Source organism: Silene latifolia, chromosome 11 (genome assembly GCF_048544455.1).
Source record: "Silene latifolia isolate original U9 population chromosome 11, ASM4854445v1, whole genome shotgun sequence".
In the NCBI taxonomy this organism is placed as follows: Eukaryota; Viridiplantae; Streptophyta; class Magnoliopsida; order Caryophyllales; family Caryophyllaceae; genus Silene; species Silene latifolia.
The window spans coordinates 8,797,932-8,818,662 of NC_133536.1; the positions used below are offsets into that span (position 1 = coordinate 8,797,932).

The following is a 20,731-nucleotide window of genomic DNA, read 5'->3' on the forward strand; positions in this document are numbered from 1 at the left end:
ATCTTTGCTAGGAGTGAGCCGTGGTCCGTAAGGACCGATGAACTAAATATTCTTGGCTCTTACCTTTTCCAAAAGCCCAAGCCGTTTCAAATTAACATTGCTCACCACTTTGTGCTACACCTTCGGAAATTGGCTAATTTCCCGGATCAAAGTGTGGGAATATTTGTGGGTGGGATGATTACCCAATTGGCCAAGGATATTGGTAGGTTTGACGAGTCTTTGTACAACCCGGTTCAAGAACCAAATGTCTTATCAAAATTTTACTTGACTCACTCTTTAGAATGGTTTAAAGTTGACCCCGCCGATAATCGTGAATATTGGCAAATCGATGACAAGGATTCAATTGTCCTTCCAAACACTAAGGAAACAACTATCAAGCAAGACCAAGCTAGTTACCTCCTCACGGTGCATGAGCGTGACCACACCGGGGGTGCCCGCCAAACACTTTCTCGGCGAGAACGCCATGGCCCAACCTCGGAGTCCCACCCATCCACTTTTACCTCTTTGCCGCAACAATTTGACACTCACTCTATGCCTTCCTCGTCTCAACAACCGAGCTATCAACACCCTCCCCTTGACCCAACTTTGGTAGGGTACTTTGACAACTTAAACTTGGCGTTGGGTGAAATGAAGAGTGAAATGAATACTCGGTTTGACGCGGTGAACCAAAGGCTTGACCATATCTACTATAACCAAGGAGTAGGGAACTACCCCATTTATGATGATTATGCCCGACGCGGGTTTGTCACGAGGGATGGGCCGCACCCGGATTACTTCCAATGGCCCACCCACGGATACACCGCGCCGACTATTCGTGGAGGGTTCCACATGCAATCGGATTACTTCGGTAACCCGGCCTTTCCTACTCCCGTGGTTCATCATGAGAGTGGCACGTGGTATAGTGGAGTGGCTCCTTCATTTCATGGTGACGCGGGGGCGTCGGGGTCCGGAGGAGGATGGAATTTGAGTACCGATGATGATGTTATTCGTGACGCGGGTAATGATGATTTCAATTTGGATGATGAAATTGATTTTGAGAATTGAGTTGGTGAAGTGGAGAGGGTACTTTCAAATGTGAGCTCTTGGCAATGGTGGCTTCCTATGCATCTCGTTCCATGACCCTTTGTTAGTATTTCATCTCTCCATTTCTTGAAGATTGGTAATTTTTTTTTGTTGGAAGAGTAGAGTGGCTCTTGGAAGTTCCTAGCCTTGCACCATCATAAGGCTTATGCTCCCGTTTGAAAATCCAAAATGACGAGTATGATCTCTCCCTTTTATCCAAATTCTTTCATTCACGTTTAATTTTTCGCATGCATTTAGTTGATAATTCATTTAGTTGCATTCATATAGAGTTGCATTAGATTTTAAATTTGTAATATATTGTCACATTTAGCAATTGCATTCACTTAGCATAACTTGCATTGTCATTTAAATATCGCATGCATTGCATCATCAAAATAAAAACCAACTAAAAATTTGAAAAATGACTAAAACCACCAAAAACATGTTATTTTATTTCACTAAATTGCCCTCCCATGTCTATAAATAAGTGTGGGGAGGGCCTAAAAAAAAAACCAAAAACATGTCTTTTAATTTGAATTCCCTCCACACATTTATTTCCATTTGGAAGTGATGTAAATAAATAAGTGTGGGGAGGGAGTTCTTATATAAAAAAATCAACAAAAATATGTCTTTTTAATTTTTCAAAACCAAAAATCACAAAAATATGTTATTTTCCCTTTGCAAAATAAAAAAAAAATCAAAAAAATAAAATAAAAAATATGTTCCTTTCTTTTCTTATTCACTCCCTATGCTTTTGTCCATTGAGGACAATGTACATTTCAAGTGTGGGGAGGGAAATATCCACTTTGTGCATATTGCTAATATTTGTATATATTTACTTGTAAATATTCAAGAAAAATTTCAAAAAAATGACTAAAAATTTGAAAAGTCTCAAAATTTCAAAAAAATATTGCATTGTATATACATGTGTTGGCTAACAAAGTGGCATAGGTACATTGACTTTCCAAGGCAAAAAGGAGACTAGAAGACCGCTTGGTATAGACGTTCTTATCTTTTTCTTCTTTTTCCATTCTCTCTCTTTTTATATTGTTGTATAATATGGAGGAGGATGAGATTTTTGTGCCTTGGATGTTCCTTTGGGGAACTTTGGATGGTTGGTGTTGATGTGTTGCTAGGATTAGCCAACTTGTTGCACGTTTCGTTTCATGTTTGTTTAAATTTCCGCATGCATTTTGTCACATGTGCATATGTGTTGTTGTTAGACTTAGTTGCACTTAGTATGTAAATGTTTTGCATAAGCATGGTCGAGGAAGGGAACCAAGTACCCCCATGATGATCTATATGTCCAATTGTGCCTTTCCCCTTCCCGTGACTCGCACCCGTGACCTCTTAGTTAGCCTAGGGAAGCGGGCTTGACCAATGAGTTTAGACCGATCTTGTGAGACCTAGGACCGTAGACTAGACCTAAGGCTCGACTTAGCTACTCAAAGGTAAAGGTAGAGCCTCCTAGGGTGGGTACATTCATACCCCGCCCTCATTTAGGTTTGAGAGTAGGCCTCCTCGCAAGGCGTGTCACATCTAGACGCACAAGTGTGTCATTGCGTCCTTAGACTATGAAATTGCATTACATTTTTGTGCACATGATATGAGGCAAAAATCAGTTTTTATGAGCCTCACATAGCCAAATAGCCTTGTTTTCTCCCTTCCATTATTTCCCTTTTTGATTCACCCCCTTGAGCCTTAGCCTATTCATTTGGCAAACCCACCAAAATAGCTACATTCCATAACCACCCTTCCTTAATCAAGAATTGGTCGGTTTTGTAGTTGTGTTGTAGGAGGTGATTTGGGTCATGATGGTGGATAATGTAAATGTCCACTCGGGTCAAAAGTTTGGTGTGTATTTGGCGTTGTAAATAGATAAGAGGTTTTGAAAAAGGAAATGAAAAACAAAAATAGAAAAGTGAAAAAGTTCATGAAAAATCCAAAAAAAAAATGAGTTACTTGTGTTGTATATATATCGTCAAGAAAAGAAAAAGGCAAGCAACACCCCTCCTCATCATTAAACGGGGTAGAAAAAGCCGTTGCTAAATAAAGGGGCATATTGATGTTTTTCCAAAATGAGTCGGGTTTACACATTTTTTGCATGGCTTGGGAAACCGAGTTTTTGTTAGGGTGTAGACGTTACCATTTGTTGAAATAAGAGGAGTACTTTTGAGTTTTTCCAATTTGAGTTGGGTTTATGCAATTTTTGCGTAGTTTTGGTGATCCATGCTATGTTAGGGCATAGACGTGTCTCATATGTTGCAATAAGAAATGGGTTTAGATGAGTCATTGATTCTTGATTTGAGCTCCACTTATCCAAACGGTGCTTGCACCAATCCCGTTTCGACCTTCTCCTTAGCCCCGTTACAACCTTTTGCTTCATATTGTATGCATTTTTATCTTTGTTTGCATTTCATTTGACATAGGACGGTCTTACACATTAGATTGCGGGCACGTTTTCGCAAGTCGAGTTAGAAGAGTGATTTCGGTTACTTTTCGTCACATAAATCACCTTGTTCTTTCAATGAGCGACGAGCGAAAACCGTGAGGATGTCGTTGCCTAGGTCCCCTTAGTCATGGGTCTTTGGGTTGAATCTCGTGTCGGTCTAGTAAATCTCGGCGGACTTGCCCTCTTCCCCTCACCCCGCTCTTGAATTCGTTTCTTGGGCATTGGTCACATTAGGGTAGCTTGAGTCATGCTTAGGGGGTTGGCATCTCAATTGGCACTTCTGAGACGGTACTCCCGACCAAAACCGTGTTTCATTACTTGAAAAAAAATCCGGCCACTTAGATGAGGAAAGTGGACCATTTTTGAGATGTATTCTATTGCTTGATCCGTGCTTTCATGATAGATGCATCGCCATTTTGTAGCAAGACCCAACTTGCCTTGCAATAGGGCACTCTTCCCTCATGAGTGTCAAATTGTGAGTTGAAGGGGCGTTGAGTGCGCTAATACTCGATCGGCTTAGTTAGTAGCTTAGTTGAGTGACGCTTATATTGTGCACCCACTCACCGTATTTATCTTGGTAGTGCCTTGTACGTCGGTTGAAGACTTACTCGGGGACGAGTAAGGACTAAGTGTGGGGAGATTTGATGAATGAACATTCGGCCCCTTTTTACCCTTTCTTTTGCTAATCTTTTGGACTACTTAGGCACGATCTTAGGCCTTTTTCTTGCTTTTTGCTCCATATTCCCGCTACTATCGATTCCGGTGCTCTATTGTAGGTAATTGAGCTAGCTAGAGGAAATTTGGGAAGAAACAAGGCACAAGAGGAAGATAGCAAAGAAGAATGAGGAGGGAAAGACGGAGGATGACCCTGAGCCGGGTAGCCGGCCGCCGCCCAACCGGCGGGACGTCACAATGCATTCTCAAGCTTCAAAAATAGAGATTCCTCGGCGCCGGATGGGCAGCCGGCCGCCGGTCGACCGGCTGGCGGTCGCTGCTACCCGTGTTTTGTCTTAATTCCCCTTTTTACAACTTAAGTATGAGGACACTATAAATACCCCCAAAAATGGGTGTTTTGACACACAACCCTAGATCTGAATTATTTCCTCTTCCAAGTTTCAAACTTTGTTAATTACTTTGCTAATCATTCCTTAATTAGACTAGTTCTTCAATTAATTAGTAATTGGAGTTGGGTTGTAAGAAGAATTGAAGGTTCCTCCTTCTTTAATTTTCTATCCTAATTCCTTTCTTACTATTTGATTGGTATTATTTCTCTCCCTATTGTCATTTGTTTTCATTTGTTTTTCCTTCTAGTTTGTTTGATTGTTGTTGGTAAAATTGCATCCTTGTTGTTTGATTTTTGTTGTTTCACCATTGTTTATGTTTTCTTTGTTCATCTTTTCATTATTTCTCTCTCCTTTGTTTATCTTGGGTTAGTTGTCCTCAAAGACTTAATCTTTGAGTTGATTTTGTTAAAGATTGTGTCTTTTAATTTGTTCATCCTTGCTACTAGATTAAAATCATCTTTCTTCATAATTATTGTTGGGTTGTTGCATGTTTATAAGTAAAATTCATCCTATCACCATGTTTATGCTTAAAGACTCTATCTTTGTTGTTTTCTTTGCCTCTAAAAACATGATTAGTGAGTAGTCTCCTTCTAGGACTCGGTTTGACCCGATATGGGTAATTTCATTAACTAATTATCATTAAGGCTAATTTGTGGGGGAAATTGGTGAGGGTAGTTTAGAGGAATTTTCATGCTTAAGGTTTGGGTTTTGGGTAGTGTTAACTTGTGACCCTTGTCCACCAACGGAAGTTGGTTAGGTTGTTAGTTGGATACCCGAAATTTGACCTTGTCACCAACTAAGGTTGAGACCAGGAAGGAGAACCGAGGAGGGTGCCTCTAGGCTAGTGTTTGAAATCGACCTCAGGAAGGGGAGTGGGATGACCCGGAATACGATGAGTACTTAATGACCTTGACCATTACTTGACCTCCTAGGGAAAATGCATGTTCTTGGGGTTGTCGGGTTTTGAGTTAGGAGACAGGCTTTCGAACCCGGGAGGGGGTTAGTCGGAGTAGCTAGTGTCCTATGCGAGACCAGGAAGGGAGGTTCTAGGCGAATTAGAGCCATCTCCCCCTTACCTTTCTACCCCTTTGATTAGCCGAGACGATTAGTATGTGGAATTACCTATATTTGTGGGAGAACCGAGTTCTAGTCCTTCTCTTTATTTGATCTTTCCTTTATCTTTTAGCTTGTTCTTATCTAGTCTAGTTTTTAGTCTTCAAATTGGTTAGTTCTAGTGTCAGTTTGTTACCACCCTCTTTGTTATTTATCGACTTAGCTAAGCTCAAGAATATAGACAATTAGTAATCACCCCTACTCCTTGTGGATCGACCCTCTAGAGTGTACAACGATAAAATCGTGCACTTGCGAGGTTTAACTTGAGACCATCATCCGTGCTTTTCTAGCTCTCGCTGCTGTTAAGAATTGGGAATTACATCAAATGGATGTGCACAATGCTTTTTTACACGGAGATTTATATGAGGAGGTATATATGCGGTTGCCTCCGGGTTTTAGTCGAGGCAAGGAGGGCAAAGTTTGTCGGCTTAAAAAATCCTTATACGGTCTACGACAAGCTCCCAGGTGCTGGTTTGCGAAGCTTGCCACGGCTCTAAAGGAATACGGCCATACGGGTTCACTCAATCATACTCCGATTATTCCTTATTCTCTTATTCGCATAACGAGGTACGTCTATTTTGTGCTTATCTATGTCGATAACCTAGTTATTGCGGGCAATGATTCGAAGGAAATAGCAAATTTTAAGAGTTATTTGGGCACTTGTTTCCATATGAAAGATTTGGGACACCTCAAGTACTTCCTCGGTTTGGAGGTAGCTCGTAGCAGGGATGGTATTTATCTCAGCCAACGCAAATATGCTCTTGATATCATCACTGAGACGGGTCTCCTTGGGGCAAAACCGGTTGCCATTCCAATTGAACATAATCATCGTCTTGGATTGGCTACCGGACCTGTTTTGGATGATGTTGAATCTTATCGCAGGCTTGTGGGTCGTCTTGTCTATTTAGCAGTGACACGGCCGGATTTGTCTTACGCCGTCCACAGTTTATCTCGGTTTTTAAGCCAGCCACGCGAGGAGCACATGACAGATGCACTTCGGGTTGTTCGGTACCTCAAAGGGACTCCCGGACAAGGGATACTTTTGAGCTCTACTAGTCCTCTCACTATCTCAGGTTGTCCTATGACACGTCGTTCGGTGACAGGATGGTTTGTCTCTCTTGGTACTTCTCCTATATCGTGGAAAACAAAGAAGCAGCGAACTGTCTCTCTATCTTCAGCTGAAGCAGAATATCGGTCTATGACCCAATTAGTTTGTGAGCTAAAATGGCTTCAAGGTCTCTTGTCCTGTTTGGGGATTTCTTCTTCCGCTCCGATCAAGATTTTTTCAGATAGCAAATCAGCCTTGGCCCTTGCTCATAACCCGGTCTTCCACGAACGTACGAAACATATTGAAATTGATTGTCATTTCATTCGGGATGCTATTACCTCTGGTTTCGTTGCTCCCGAGCATGTCCCTACTACGGAGCAGCTAGCTGATATTTTCACAAAGGCCTTAGGGGTGGTACAATTTAACTATATTCTCCGCAAGCTGGGCACTCTCGACCTTCATGCTCTAGCTTGAGAGGGGGGGGGGGGGGTATTAGGATTATATGATATGTATTGTTAATTAAATGGCCCATATAGTTGTGAGCCCGTCTTGTAAGCTATATATGTTACGATGATTAATGAATAATACACAAGGCATCATTCACAAACTTAACAGGATCAACTATTTGATGATAAGCGGAACAAATTGAGTGTGAAGGACCAAATTGATTATCTAAAACATCTCAAAATAAAAAAGTAAACAATTAATTGAGACACCAAAAAATAGAATAGGTAAACAAACGACCAGGACAAATCGAGGGAGTAATTCAAAAGGATATACGGAGAACAAACTAAGAATCTAGTGTACTCAAAGATAAGGAAGATCAATCTTCCTTACGAGTAATCAATCAACCATAATAATGACGCACAGAAATATACTATGATACTCGTTTTTATGCTTGAGTTAGATAAACGACTCCCAAAACGACTGAACGAGTGACACAAGCTTTCTACCCTTAACATTATCGTTCCCGTCCGAGTCGTTCCATCATTTAGCTAATCAAGTTATCTAGTATGTGTCTCGTCTCGTCGCAAAACAAAAAGAATACATAAAATCAATACAACGTAATTAAATCATAGGAGGATCAATCAAGACCTAACAAAAAACATTATATAAGGTGAATCTTGAGAAGAATCACAAATAAGACACTAAAAAGCTTGATATTATTTTTGCATGGTGCTAGATATAGGTCTTTTTGCACACCAATTGGAACTTAGTAAAAGATCATAGGCTTTCCGTCCACCTCGTGAAAGATATGGTACTTAACCTAGTGGACCATGGTTACTAAAGATGATAAGAAGGTGATGATTTTAATAGTTGAAGGACACTAGTACCACGAGAATCACACATTTAAAGTATTGAAAATGAGATGAATTATGAATTCGTGATGCCTAAGAAATTACGACGATTTTGATAAATAAAGTATTATAAAGTTTCCGTTGTTTTTATGCATGTATTTTGATTGATTGATGGTCGAAATAGATATTTATATTTCGCCTAATCGATATATCAATTTAAGCATTATAAATTTTACGTTGCTTTTATATATACATTTTGAGAAACCGATGGTCAAAATAGCTAGACATCAAAATTTCGCTTATTTAATAAATCAATTCAAGCATTATAAATTTTACATTTTACATTGTTTTTATGCATGTATATGGATAAACTGATGGTCAAAATAGACACTGTATTAGAGATATATTAAGTTAGGATTATATTGTTAGAGATAATATAGGAAAAGATAGAATGAAGAATATTATGAGTATCGTGATATCTCCTGAATATGCTAGGAATATTACTCAGTAATTGGATTTTGTATATTTCAGTAATTCAAAAAATCAATGCAAGCATTATAAATTTATTTTATTTTTATGCATGTATCTTGAATTCTTGATAAACTAATAGTCAGAATTACATTACTAAAGCATATATAAGAACAGAAATACTATACGAGTAAATTGGATAAAAGGTGTACTAAAATTTAATAATATAAACAAAAATTACTTAAGACTATTTTAATTTGTACTTTGTAATATAATGATCCTACAATGTTTAGACTTCGAATTAGTACCTTTGTTTTTATGATATACGGAGTATGAATTTGTGAATATATTAGTTATTTGTAGACATACTATAGTTTTATACAAATTAATTAAATCAATTAATTTATTGATTTAATCTCGTTGATGTAGTGCCAAAAAAGCCCTCCACTAGCTTATATCAACTCACAGTTAAGTGGCTGTGCATAAAAAGAAGAAAACGGCCAAATGTAATGGGATTGAAACATAAAGCCACCAATATTTGTCCAACAAAGCATACAAATTATTGCTCCACTCAACTTTAGTAGTTGTTCACTTTTTGCCACCTTACTATCAAGCATTTTCATACCCCAAAACAACTCTAATTTAAGGTGTTAGGAGTTGTTACTCTCTTCTCTAACTACTTAACTAGATTATTAGAAATATAAATATTAGAAAATTATTTCATTTAAAAATTTGAATTGATAGTTGAAATACAATTATTGTTTCACTTGTGTGGTTTGAAAGCTCTCGGAAATTAAGCTTGAAATTTCAGGATCATTACACTTTGATGTCATGTGATGAGCCAGCTACCTGAACCAAAAGTTTAGACGGCTGTTAGCTCACTAATCAATTATTTAGTATTCTAATACACCCTCTTACGCAAAAGTTTTGAACAAGCATGATTAATTCGATTCAGCTAGTAATAACATGATGAATAATTTTTTCATTTCAAACTCAACCCCTTATTTTAACTAGTTGGTTTAAAACTATGTCCTGTTGAATCATATTCCAATCATGTACATGCATGGACGCATGGTTTAATTGTAAGCTATTACATATATCCCGAGTTTAGTTTAGGCATAAAAAAAGTCGGTTAGAGATTTCTCCCGAAACAAACAATGTACTCCCTCCATTATTTTATATATGACGTTTTCGTTTTGCGAGGTAAATCTTTGACTTTCAATTATATTAAAATATACCCTAGAAAAAATTATGAAAATAATATCATTAGATTCGTCATAAGATTTGCTTTCAAAAGAGTATACATTTCATATTATTAACTTAACTATTTTGAAAGATATTAAAGAGAGAAGTGGGTGTCTCGAAATGTGAGAATGACATATATAAAATAATAAAAGGAGTATTAAAAATGAAGCTCATGCATTTATGTGAAAATCATTGAAATAGTACATTCCACCACAAAAGTCAAAACTATTCATATTTATGAAGGCCGATTTCTTGGGAAAGTTGAGTTAGGGTGTTCATGTAAGTAAAGTTAAAAAGAAGGGCACATTTTTGCTTCATAGATCTTTATATTAGTGGTGCATTAACGTTCGTCAATGTCCCACAACTTTAGCCCATATACTACTACGACGTGTACACCCTTGGTTCGAGCTACGTGGAGACTATACATAAATTATTGAGTTAAATGTTGCTGTAAAATGAATATCCTTTGTATCCTTTGTTTCTTATCCACATATGTACTGTATCATATAGAGTATGTATATCTGTTGAGGTTATATGATTGTGTGTGTACAAAGAAAAGTATGTATGGATGTTTTCTTATAGTAGTAGTTATTCTTGGTTCCACTTCTTATCTACTTCTCTACGATAAGCATACCCCATTCTTTCTTGGATTTTATGATATATACATGATGATTCTTAAGAATGAAGTATTGGTAATTCAGCGGCGAATTTTGGAGTAAACAATAAAAGGAGACCGACATTTAAACTATTATGAGTTTGGGAGGATTGGCTGATCGATAATTTTACACTGTATTATGGAAATCTGCGGAGGTTAGGCCCCCTCCCGGAATAACTAATGTCCTCCAGTATTCGCATAATCGCATAGTATATAACTATGGTAGTCGAATCAATGACGGACCTAGAAATTGAAATAAGATTTGATTAAACCTTGTAATGTGAGGGGAAAAATATCAAATTATTTTTGTTCAAATTAAACAGTTAAATTTTGACTTTATGGCATGGATTTCAACCATATGATCACTTAGGGTGATAACAAGTTGAGTTGAGCATTAGCTTGGCTTTACTGGGGTTGTGTTTATGATGCAAAATTCGAGTTCAAGTTAATTTTAAGCTTATATCCAAGTTTGTAACAATTAAGCTTATTATTAAATTTGCGAGTTTAAATTTGAGCTTGAGTTAAAAAAAACATTTGATGTATAGATGAAATAACTCATGTTTTGGTTATTTGATCAAGAAGTAGAAATTCACTCACTTGTGCCCTAGATAGGTATGAAGTTAACTATCATTAAGAACCATAAGGTACAACTTATTGAACAGGTGCATGTACTGAAGTATATTTACTTCTTATCAAAGAGTTCTTAGCGTAGTGATTAGAAAATACGGAATAGATATTGTGGATAATAGATTTTAAGGTAAAATCCCTCCACGGTTCCACCTCTGATATTGTAATACCCTTTATGACTCATTTGACTATTTACTTCTTCAGGACTTTAAAGTAACTCTTACCTCCTTTTTTATAAGTTTGTTTGTTCTATTGTCTTTTTTAACTACTATAGCTACAACAACACTTCAATTGTGTAGTCCAGTGTTGAGTGTCCTCTATAGTGTATACTGTGTACTTTTGATTTAGGTCTTGGAACCCGACTCACCCTAGACCCGACTCCGGATGATGTGTACTAAATTGGGTAACAAGGTTTGCCCTACAATTTAAGGTCTACTATGCAGTGGTGTAGTTAATAACGAGATCCCCCGAGTTATACGAAACATAGTATAGTCCATGGTATTTTAAAAATACAAGAGTACTTAAAAAACTCAGGGTACAACGTAAAATTCTCGACTCTGATTACATGTAGAACCCGAACTTTTACATCTTTGTGACATTATACATCTAGGATTCTAGAACTTATGCACATATAAGAACAAGAACTTCTCCAAAGGCGGGCGCTCGTAGCATAAACCTTCTTTCCCTGATTGCCACACAAATCAAGAGACCAAAGCTTTATAGCTTTAATTATTCAAAATAAAGCAAATGACCATACCACGGGAAAAGAAAACACTAAGCTACTTCTAACAAAACGCACTAACTCTTCAAAACGAGTAAGGATCCTCTCCATTTCTTCAAAAGTTTCAAGGGTCCATATATAATTCTGCTTAGATCGGATGGTTGTAGATGTACTTAAGTCAGGGCCGTCTTGGTGGTTTCGGGGGCCCTGTGCAAAATTAAAAAATGAGGCCCCACGTAATATATTAATGTTTTTTTAAAAAAAAAATTCTATTAATCCAAATTTCAACCGACGCAATCCTAAATATAACTAAAAGGACCTAACTCAAACTTTCAACATGTTATTAATACTAAATTTTGTTATATAGTTAAGATACTAAACAATAATAAATTGAATTGTACACAAGTAAGAACACAAAATCACTTTATTTCGTGAGCCAAACTCAAGGTGATTTCCCAAATTTTTTGGGTCTTTCTAAGTGTTTACTTACTAAAACATTTTACATTTATCATATTCAATTTTTAAGAAAATTTGACCGATAAAAGAAATGGGTATATGAATGTGAGCCCAAAAAAAAATTTAAAAAAGGTCGCTACAAGGTATTGAACCTGTGACCTTGTGAATAAAAGGTAAAGTTCATACCACAACACCAGCACCTTTCATTGTTTATCTCATGTGCAACATATATTTATCTTAGACATACTAGGTTTCGAAGCCCAAATTTTTTGGGCCCTGTGCAGCCGCACGGGCCGCACAGGCCCAAAGACGGCCCTGACTTAAGTATGAAAAGGTAAATAAATGAAAATGAAATATACTCCGTATAATATAAGATGAGTGTATTAGAGAGGAAATTAATGGAGAGTGTTAGAATATAAAACGAATCAAGGAACTTCAACTATCAGCTTAAGTTTTTGGTTGAGATGGTTTCTTGACATGGTATCAGAGCCTGGTGACCAAAAGGTCACGGGTTCGAATCCCACCCTCTCTATTCTAAAGTGGATAATCAGAACAGGCCAGGGAATCCCGCCTGCACCCACACTTCAAGCCCAAAAAGAAAAAAAAAAAAAGGGCCCTCGTGTGAGGGGGAGTGTTAGAATATAAAACGAATTAAGGAACTTCAACCATCAGCTTAAGCTTTTGGTTGAGATGGTTTCTTGACAGAGAGAAAAAAATGGAGAAGCTCCAAATTGCTTCAAAACACGATTTTGTGACAAACAATGATAGCTAGGTTTTGATGACTTTTGACAAAGGAAATTCTACTTCAAAAAAGAAACTGTGTTTAGTGGTAAAAACTATTGTAATGCATGGTTAAAAGTTATAACACTTAGCCTTGTTCAAGATATTGATATCATTATAGTCTTTTAGATACCGTATGCGTAATTATTTTACAATGAGGTTATAATTTTTTCGTTAAAAATGATAACTCAGTTAAATAGTTTATTGTAATGGCTTAGGTCATGTTCATTTAGATTTAATATCAGATTAAATTCAGTTAAAGTTTAGTATGTGTTATATTGTATATACTTCTTTTATTCATTTCAATTCAATTCAATAAATTTTGTTAGAGAAAAGGCTCCTATATCCAAATATTCAAGATTTATTTTTGAACCTAACCTCTAAATTTTGTCTTTATTATTGCTTCTTGAAATAACCCATCTTTATTAATAAATCCACTTATAACATAGTCATGTATTGCAATAAAACATAAAATGTTCGCAAATATATCTAATCTATAATGTCATCGTATACTTAAACATCAATGAGAATGTTCATGTTTTATTTCACTTATGTTCCGGGTGTAATTCCAGAGCAGTTATACGTTACCACCCGTGCTTGTAGAATGACGTCTTTAGTTGAATCCTCCTTGCGGTCTCCTGAAACGATGAACAAACTGAGGGCTCGGCTTTGGACCGAGCGAACTCACTCCGACGCCCAAGTCAGTAAACTTAGAGAGATAAGCTGTTGTTACTTGGCGAAGTATGTATTGTAGAGAGATAAGGAAGATATTACCAGATGAATAGTGATTCTTAGGTTAAATTGTGGATCCTTTCCTCAATGATAGTTGAGGAGTATTTATAGACTTTCACCTTTTGTCACGTAGTGGCCAAGTGGCCAAGTGGCTAGCAGGTGGAAAGACTGATCTACCCTTCGGCCGAGGGACCCATGGCAGGCCGGCGGGCCCTGTTGACTCACCGCCGAGGGGTCTTGGATATGAGTTCGCGGATGTGTGCCTCGGCTGGCTAGTTGTCCCCGCCGAGGCACGAGAGACAGGCCGACAGTGGCGTCGGTTAATTTGTCTAAGCCGTTGACTTGTGGATATCTTTGACTTGCTCGATATGTTGATCGCACGGGTGTAATATGCCCCATCAACTTACATTATGCGTTATTATTAATACGTATACGAAGTGTTAATAATCTCAATTTTCATACTACCTGATTACGGTGTATGATAACATGGTATAGTACTACTTAATTATTAGGAGTACTTTATTAGTGTAGCTAACAGTTTCTCCTAGAATACCATAAACAAAAAATCTTGCTTATGTGATGTGGACAACCACTACCATAACCTCCCTATATAAACCCTCTTCCCCTCTCTTTGTTTTTCAACATCAAACAAATTAAAACCTTTCTTACATAACACAATCAAACACTCTCACAAAACTATCTTACAATACCATTTAACAACTACCCCTATACCAAAATAATAACACAAACAAAAATGGATCAAAATTTACCAATTGTAACAAAGAAACTATGGAACATAATTAGGGCTGTTTTCTACATACTAAAGAAAAACATCAACAAGAAGAAAATACTCTTAGACCTCAACTTATTCATCAAAAGAGGAAAGTTTGTCGCTGAGAAAACCCTCACCAACCTCATCTACAACCACCACCAGAACAACCACCATGTCACCACCGCCTTTGAGGATGAATACGAGTTCAGTTGTACCAACACTCCCTTATATCGCCACTACTTGACTACTAATAAGCCTAAAAACAAGCACCTTGACCTTGACGCGGCCATGTGGGACCTAATGGTGGCTCCTAAGGCTTATGCAAGCCCCAAGGCTAAAAAGCTGAGGGTCACTGACTCGCCGTATCCAATGCAAAATGAGGGTGGTGAGGATGGTGTTGATGCAGCCGCTGAGGAGTTTATTAAGAGGTTCTACTCCCAGCTTAAGCAGGAAACCTGATTCAGTTCATCGTTACATAAATTATTATTATTATGAGACCGCTACATTTCCCAAGAAATCAAGTCATAATCCTATTCAAAATTGGGATTGTTTGGGCCGAGTTTCATAATTAACTATATACAACGGTCGTAAGCGAGAATTTGTAATTAAGGATAAATATTTGCGTTTCTATCATATTATGGTTTTATGTATGTATGGTGGAAATGTTACTACAGAAATGTAGATTTTGTTGTTAGAATTGTATGAAGTTAAGAATTACTGTACGTAATATACTACTTTTATTTTTCCTTGTCACTTGTATTTAAATTTGAAAGAATAGATTTTAATTTGGAAACTTTACTCATGGTTTATTTTACTTCGTATGACTACGTACATATAAATATTATCAACCATGAAGATTAATGAAAAGTTTTTTCCGTAATAACGATGAATTTTTTTGTTACTTGTATTATTTTTCAATACTTAATTGATTATGTAATTATAATTACTTGACTGTGGTAACATGTAATAAAATAAGTTAAATCAGGGAAAAATCGAAAACTTTTACTTAGAACTCAAGTTCAACGAGAGTGACCGTCCCTACTAACTCCACCTGCCAAATAACTCGAAATTCCGTGAGAATAAAATTTATAAAAAAGTAATCATATTTAGTTTTTATTTTTGTTCAATCAGTGAGTGGAAGGGAATTCCTAATTGAAACTTTTTGCATGGTTGCGGATTATGCCCAAAATCAACCTTTTACATTTATTTATTGTATGTTATGATATAAATTATATTCAGTAAATATATACTCTATTTCATAGTTTCATACGAAGTATAATGTACGAACGTTGATTGTAAATATTTTCTTAAAGGAATATAGATATTGAAAAAAAAAAAAAAAAAACTCTTTTGTTAGACGTATTTGCCATTGACTTAGTTATAAATATATTAAGAGAAATATAACAACATTAACATCCCCTATTTACTAAATGAATAGGCGAAACTCCAAATTTTCCCGCCTAAAACATGTTTCCTAAAATAGGATTTTGTATTTTTAGTACTCCAATATACTATAGGTATTTACATGCCGGGTTATAAATGGGCATAATGTTTTAGATTTGAATATTTATAACATTCAATATTTCACATTCTGCATAAATTTATCTCCGGTCTTTCTATTATAAAGAAATTATTCTTTTTTTTTAAGAACTTGATGATAAAAATTCATTGATTATTTATGATAAAAAGTTGCTGCTAAAAAAATATGTTATTAATAAATATTTATAAAGTAACGTCATTAATTTCTCGGTAAAAAAAAAATTCAAAAAAAAGCACTTATTTCATGACTTCTTATGATATAATTTTTTATTTCTCAAATCAAAATACAATGATGAGAAACACGAAAAATAGATAAATTTAAGTTTGAATTTCACAAATAATAAGTAAAAAATAAAACGCTATAAATACCGTGCATACATTGCACGGGGTCTATACTAGTTGTAGTTTAATTCTAAATATATCCTGATGAGTTATTTTCTAAAAGTTTCTCAAAAAAATACTCGTACAAAAGAAGGGAGCATATTATACGGAGTAAGTAAGAAAATATGGTTGTAAATTCGTAGATGCGAGTTTCTGAGTAATTTTCCCCCCAAAAAAAAACTAGAAAATAAAGTAATTTATTAATTGTCAAATATAACAATTTAACATATGACATTATATTAATATTTTTGCTCAATTAATTTAGAGGTGCTAAAAATCAAGTAAATCTGTCGAAAGTCATGTCCTCAAAATCTTAACATTGATGATTATAATAATCAAGTAGGTTCGGTGTGGTGGATGCTCACCTTATCCTTTAATCATAAAATCGTGAGTTTAATCTTTATTCAAAGGAATAAAACAAATTTATTGTTGTCGATGAGAAACACCCTGATATACCCTAGGAAAAGGGAAAAAAAAAGCATACATGGTTATAATACTAACATGTGAATCCTACCACATATTATAGGGTCAACAAACTCATGCCTTAAATCTAAGCCATCCAAAGTTCCAATAGTTTTACTAAAACAAATATCAATCGTTGATGTAAATACTACATAGACGGTCAATTTCTTAATCGACAAATTTCCATGTTGAAATAGTAACTTCAAAAACAAGTATCCCATGCATAAAAAGATGAAGGCCCAAGCCAGCTTTATGGTGGGTTATAGCCACTTTATTTCAACATGAAAAACTTATTACATGGACAATAACTTGCCAACGTTGCTAAGGCATGGATCTAACGGTCCCCTTTGCTTTCCTTAGACCTTGTGGGAGTGCTAATTATTAAAGTATGTATGTATGTATGTATGTATGAATTTAAAAAGATAACTACTCCCTCTTACAATTAGATTAATCTCAAGTAAATGAATAATTGAGGTTGCTTAAAAATTTGTTAATCCAAAAAGAGTTTGCATTAACGGTTCTACCCTTGTGGTCCTAAGCGGCTTAAATCAAGTCTAAACTGAATGATATATACCAAAAAAAATGTTAATTAATGACTTATATTATGTTAATGAGCGAGAATACGAGTTTACCTTGTATTAGGTTATGAGCTGAAAGAGATAAAATGTTTAATTTTTGCTTTCGAAATGTTTGTTTTGCGTTATCTTTACTTAGGCTCCGTTGGTCACATTTCAGGTAGATTATTTGGCCAGAATTTGAGCTAGCTTATTTTTTTTTTTTGCAAGTGTTTGGTAAGTGCTTATTTAACCAACTAAACTAACAGAAACAAAATGCTATCTGGGGTATGTAACATGAGATAAATAAGCTAGCTAGCTTATTTGACAAAAACAACTTATTTTATCAATATCAGTTATCATTCCAGTTATTTTGCCAAACGTTTATAATCAATTGTCTCTAATTTTCAGCTAACTTTTCAGTTTTTAACCATTTACCTTCCTTTTTAACTAGTTTTATGACTTTTATCAAACATAAACTTAATGATTTTAACTTTTAAGCCATTTTCCTTTAAATCCATGCATATATGTAATCATAAATACACATCTTATGCAAATCATGTAAGTAATATAATATCCTTAAGAGCGGGTCTAATAATTAAGAAGATGTTACTATAATTGAAGCATGTTGTAAAATCTTTGATACAGCTTTACAAGATAACAAATCAAGAGTCCTTTACTTAGGGGACTAAGTTTAATCCAACGCGACAAATCAAAGGAGTAAAGCACTATTCCTTTTCACCTAAGAAAGATTAAGCAAGTACTTAATTAATTATAGACTACTACTACTAGTAGTAGTAGTAGTAGTATTCTAATGATCTAGACATAACTAAGTTATTATCATTATTATGAGCATTATAACCTAATTAGTGAGTTTGACACATCCACACAATTACACACTTGTCATGTAATTAAACAAGTAATTTTTATTCACTAAATAAAGTAGGAAAAAAAGTTGCATTGCTAAAGAAAAATGAAACTTCCACCCACTCTTCCCACAAGCTCTAAAGTACTTCATGTTGATTTATTCTACTATCAACTTTATTATTATTATAATAATAATAATCCCTCGTTCCAGTCAATTAGGCCATATTTTTTTCGGCTAAAATGAGCTAAACTGGACTGAATGAAACTGAATTAAACTGAATGAAGTTAAACTAGACTAATTAACTGGACTGAATAGAGCTGAGCTGAAGTAAAATGTATTGAAATTAAGTCTAAAAAAACAGGGCTTTAGTTTACCGTTTTTATTCGTTGTAAGGAGCATTTTAATCAAAAAATACGACGAAAGGGTTATCTATTTAGCAAAAACATTTTATTATCTTTCAATATTACTTTTCCCTCCTATATATTGCCCTTCTCTCATTTCAATTACATCCCATGCCAAAACAACTTGTCTTCTCAATAATCATATAATTGCCTTCTTTCTCATATACTACAAACAAAATTGAATAACCCTTTTTCTAATATTTCTACCAAAACAAGCAAAAAGACATATAAAGAAATATATTGAAATGGAGCAAAATACACCATTGATGGCCAAGAAGATATGGAATGTATTAAGGGTGGCTTTCTATATGCTAAGGAAAGGCATATGCAAGAGGAAGATACTCATGGACCTTAATTTAGTGATGAAGAGAGGAAAGATTGCAAGAAAAGCCTTACAAAACATTATGTTCCACAACCACCACGACTCGAGTTCTGAAGCAAGCTTCGATAGCCAATTTAAGCCACAAGGCGGAGAGTATGAGTTCAGTTGTAGCAACACGCCTCTATACCGCCATTACTTCAACAACAAGAAGAGTAAACTCCAACATAGCAAAAACTTCTCTTTTGAAGATTTGGATAACATTGAGGGTGTAAACAACATGTTTGATATGATCATGTTGTCTAGCAATGAAGATATGGCTAAGTCACCTGCCTTACCAGGGTTAGGGCCCGGGTTAGGGTTAGAGTTGAACTCGAGAGCTAAGCAAATTAGGGTTACGGATTCTCCGTTTCCTACACAAAATGGGGAGGATGGTAAGCATGTTGATGTTGCTGCTGATGAGTTCATTAAGAACTTTTACTCACAACTCAAGCAACAAAAATACTACTAGGACAAGATAAACACAAAATAAAATCCGGGGTACTAAAGTGCACGTACATGTAGCCACTATCGGCTAGCATGTACGACACTAGCCATAGAGACGTACAAGTGCAATGCTGGTGAAGCAAAAGGGGCAAGTTGTGGCCGCTCCTAGTAAATAGGATTTTGAAATTGTCATAACTATTTTCTCCATTATTACTACTGTATATTCTATCTTGTTGTTTATAGCAAAAATTGGTTAATTAAAAAACCGATTTTAAGATGTTTGGCAAATTAGCTACAAATATTACTCTTAGAAATCATAGGACAAATGTAGAAAATAGGGTGTGTTTATTTTCCCTTTTCTATATTTGATAGAAATATGTAGAGAAATGTAAGAAAAAATTGAAGAAAGAAATAAAGTAAAGTTTTTGTTTACTCAAAAGAAAATGTTTATGTACACGCGTACGTAATTTTCTTAGCACGAAAGGTTTTAAACTTACAATTGTACAATAATACAATTGCAACGGTACGTGTTGATATTGTACTATGGTACGTACTTTGGGTTACGTCAAATTTCCTTATTGTCTATTTAACCTAGTTTATTGATTTAACATTTTAAGACTGAAGTGTAGCCTCCAAATAAAGTTTTTTTTTGGGTTTAATTTGTTAGGTAAGGAACAAACTAAATTATATTGATAATGTAAGATATTCTATCAAGCTTTTAGTAGCTTATGATTTTACAACTAGTATTCGTAACCTTGAATAATAAAAAATAAATTTTTTGTTATTTTTCTAGTTGTGTCTACGTGTATATAGGAGAAACGTTTTTCAGGTTATACTATTCTATATGGGAAAATGATATTGTGACACCGGGTGTCATTTAGTTTGAGTAACACCCGGGGTATAACAGTAAATTCGCTAACATTATCATTTATATTCCATTATTTAAAATATTTTCAATAATAAAATAGTTCAAGGGTATTGTAGGAAGTTTACATTTACATAATTAATTAAATAATAAAAATAACTAACACTAAATTTATGGCACATTTATAGGAAAGGTTTTAACTTATATTATGTGATATTATCACACCGTTGACCATTGAAGCATAAAAAAAATTCTTCTTAAAATGGAAATAGAGGTAAAACAAGATATATAATGAAGATGACTAATGAATGTAATGATGAAGTTATGAGCCATGACTTTAATTTGATGAGATGCGAGGACCGA

At 35.3% G+C, this 20,731-nt stretch overlaps 2 protein-coding genes across 2 annotated transcripts; both read left to right on the plus strand.

The window, feature by feature from the left end:
• The first annotated feature begins 14,475 nt into the window (after positions 1-14,475).
• On the plus strand, positions 14,476-14,952 carry LOC141612842 (uncharacterized). Its single transcript, XM_074431591.1, has one exon. It carries the CDS (start codon positions 14,476-14,478, stop codon positions 14,950-14,952), a length of 477 nt encoding a protein of 158 aa, XP_074287692.1.
• Positions 14,953-18,943: 3,991 nt separating this feature from the next.
• LOC141612843 (uncharacterized) lies at positions 18,944-19,528 on the plus strand. Its single transcript, XM_074431592.1, has one exon. It carries the CDS (start codon positions 18,944-18,946, stop codon positions 19,526-19,528), a length of 585 nt encoding a protein of 194 aa, XP_074287693.1.
• The last annotated feature ends 1,203 nt before the right edge of the window (positions 19,529-20,731 follow it).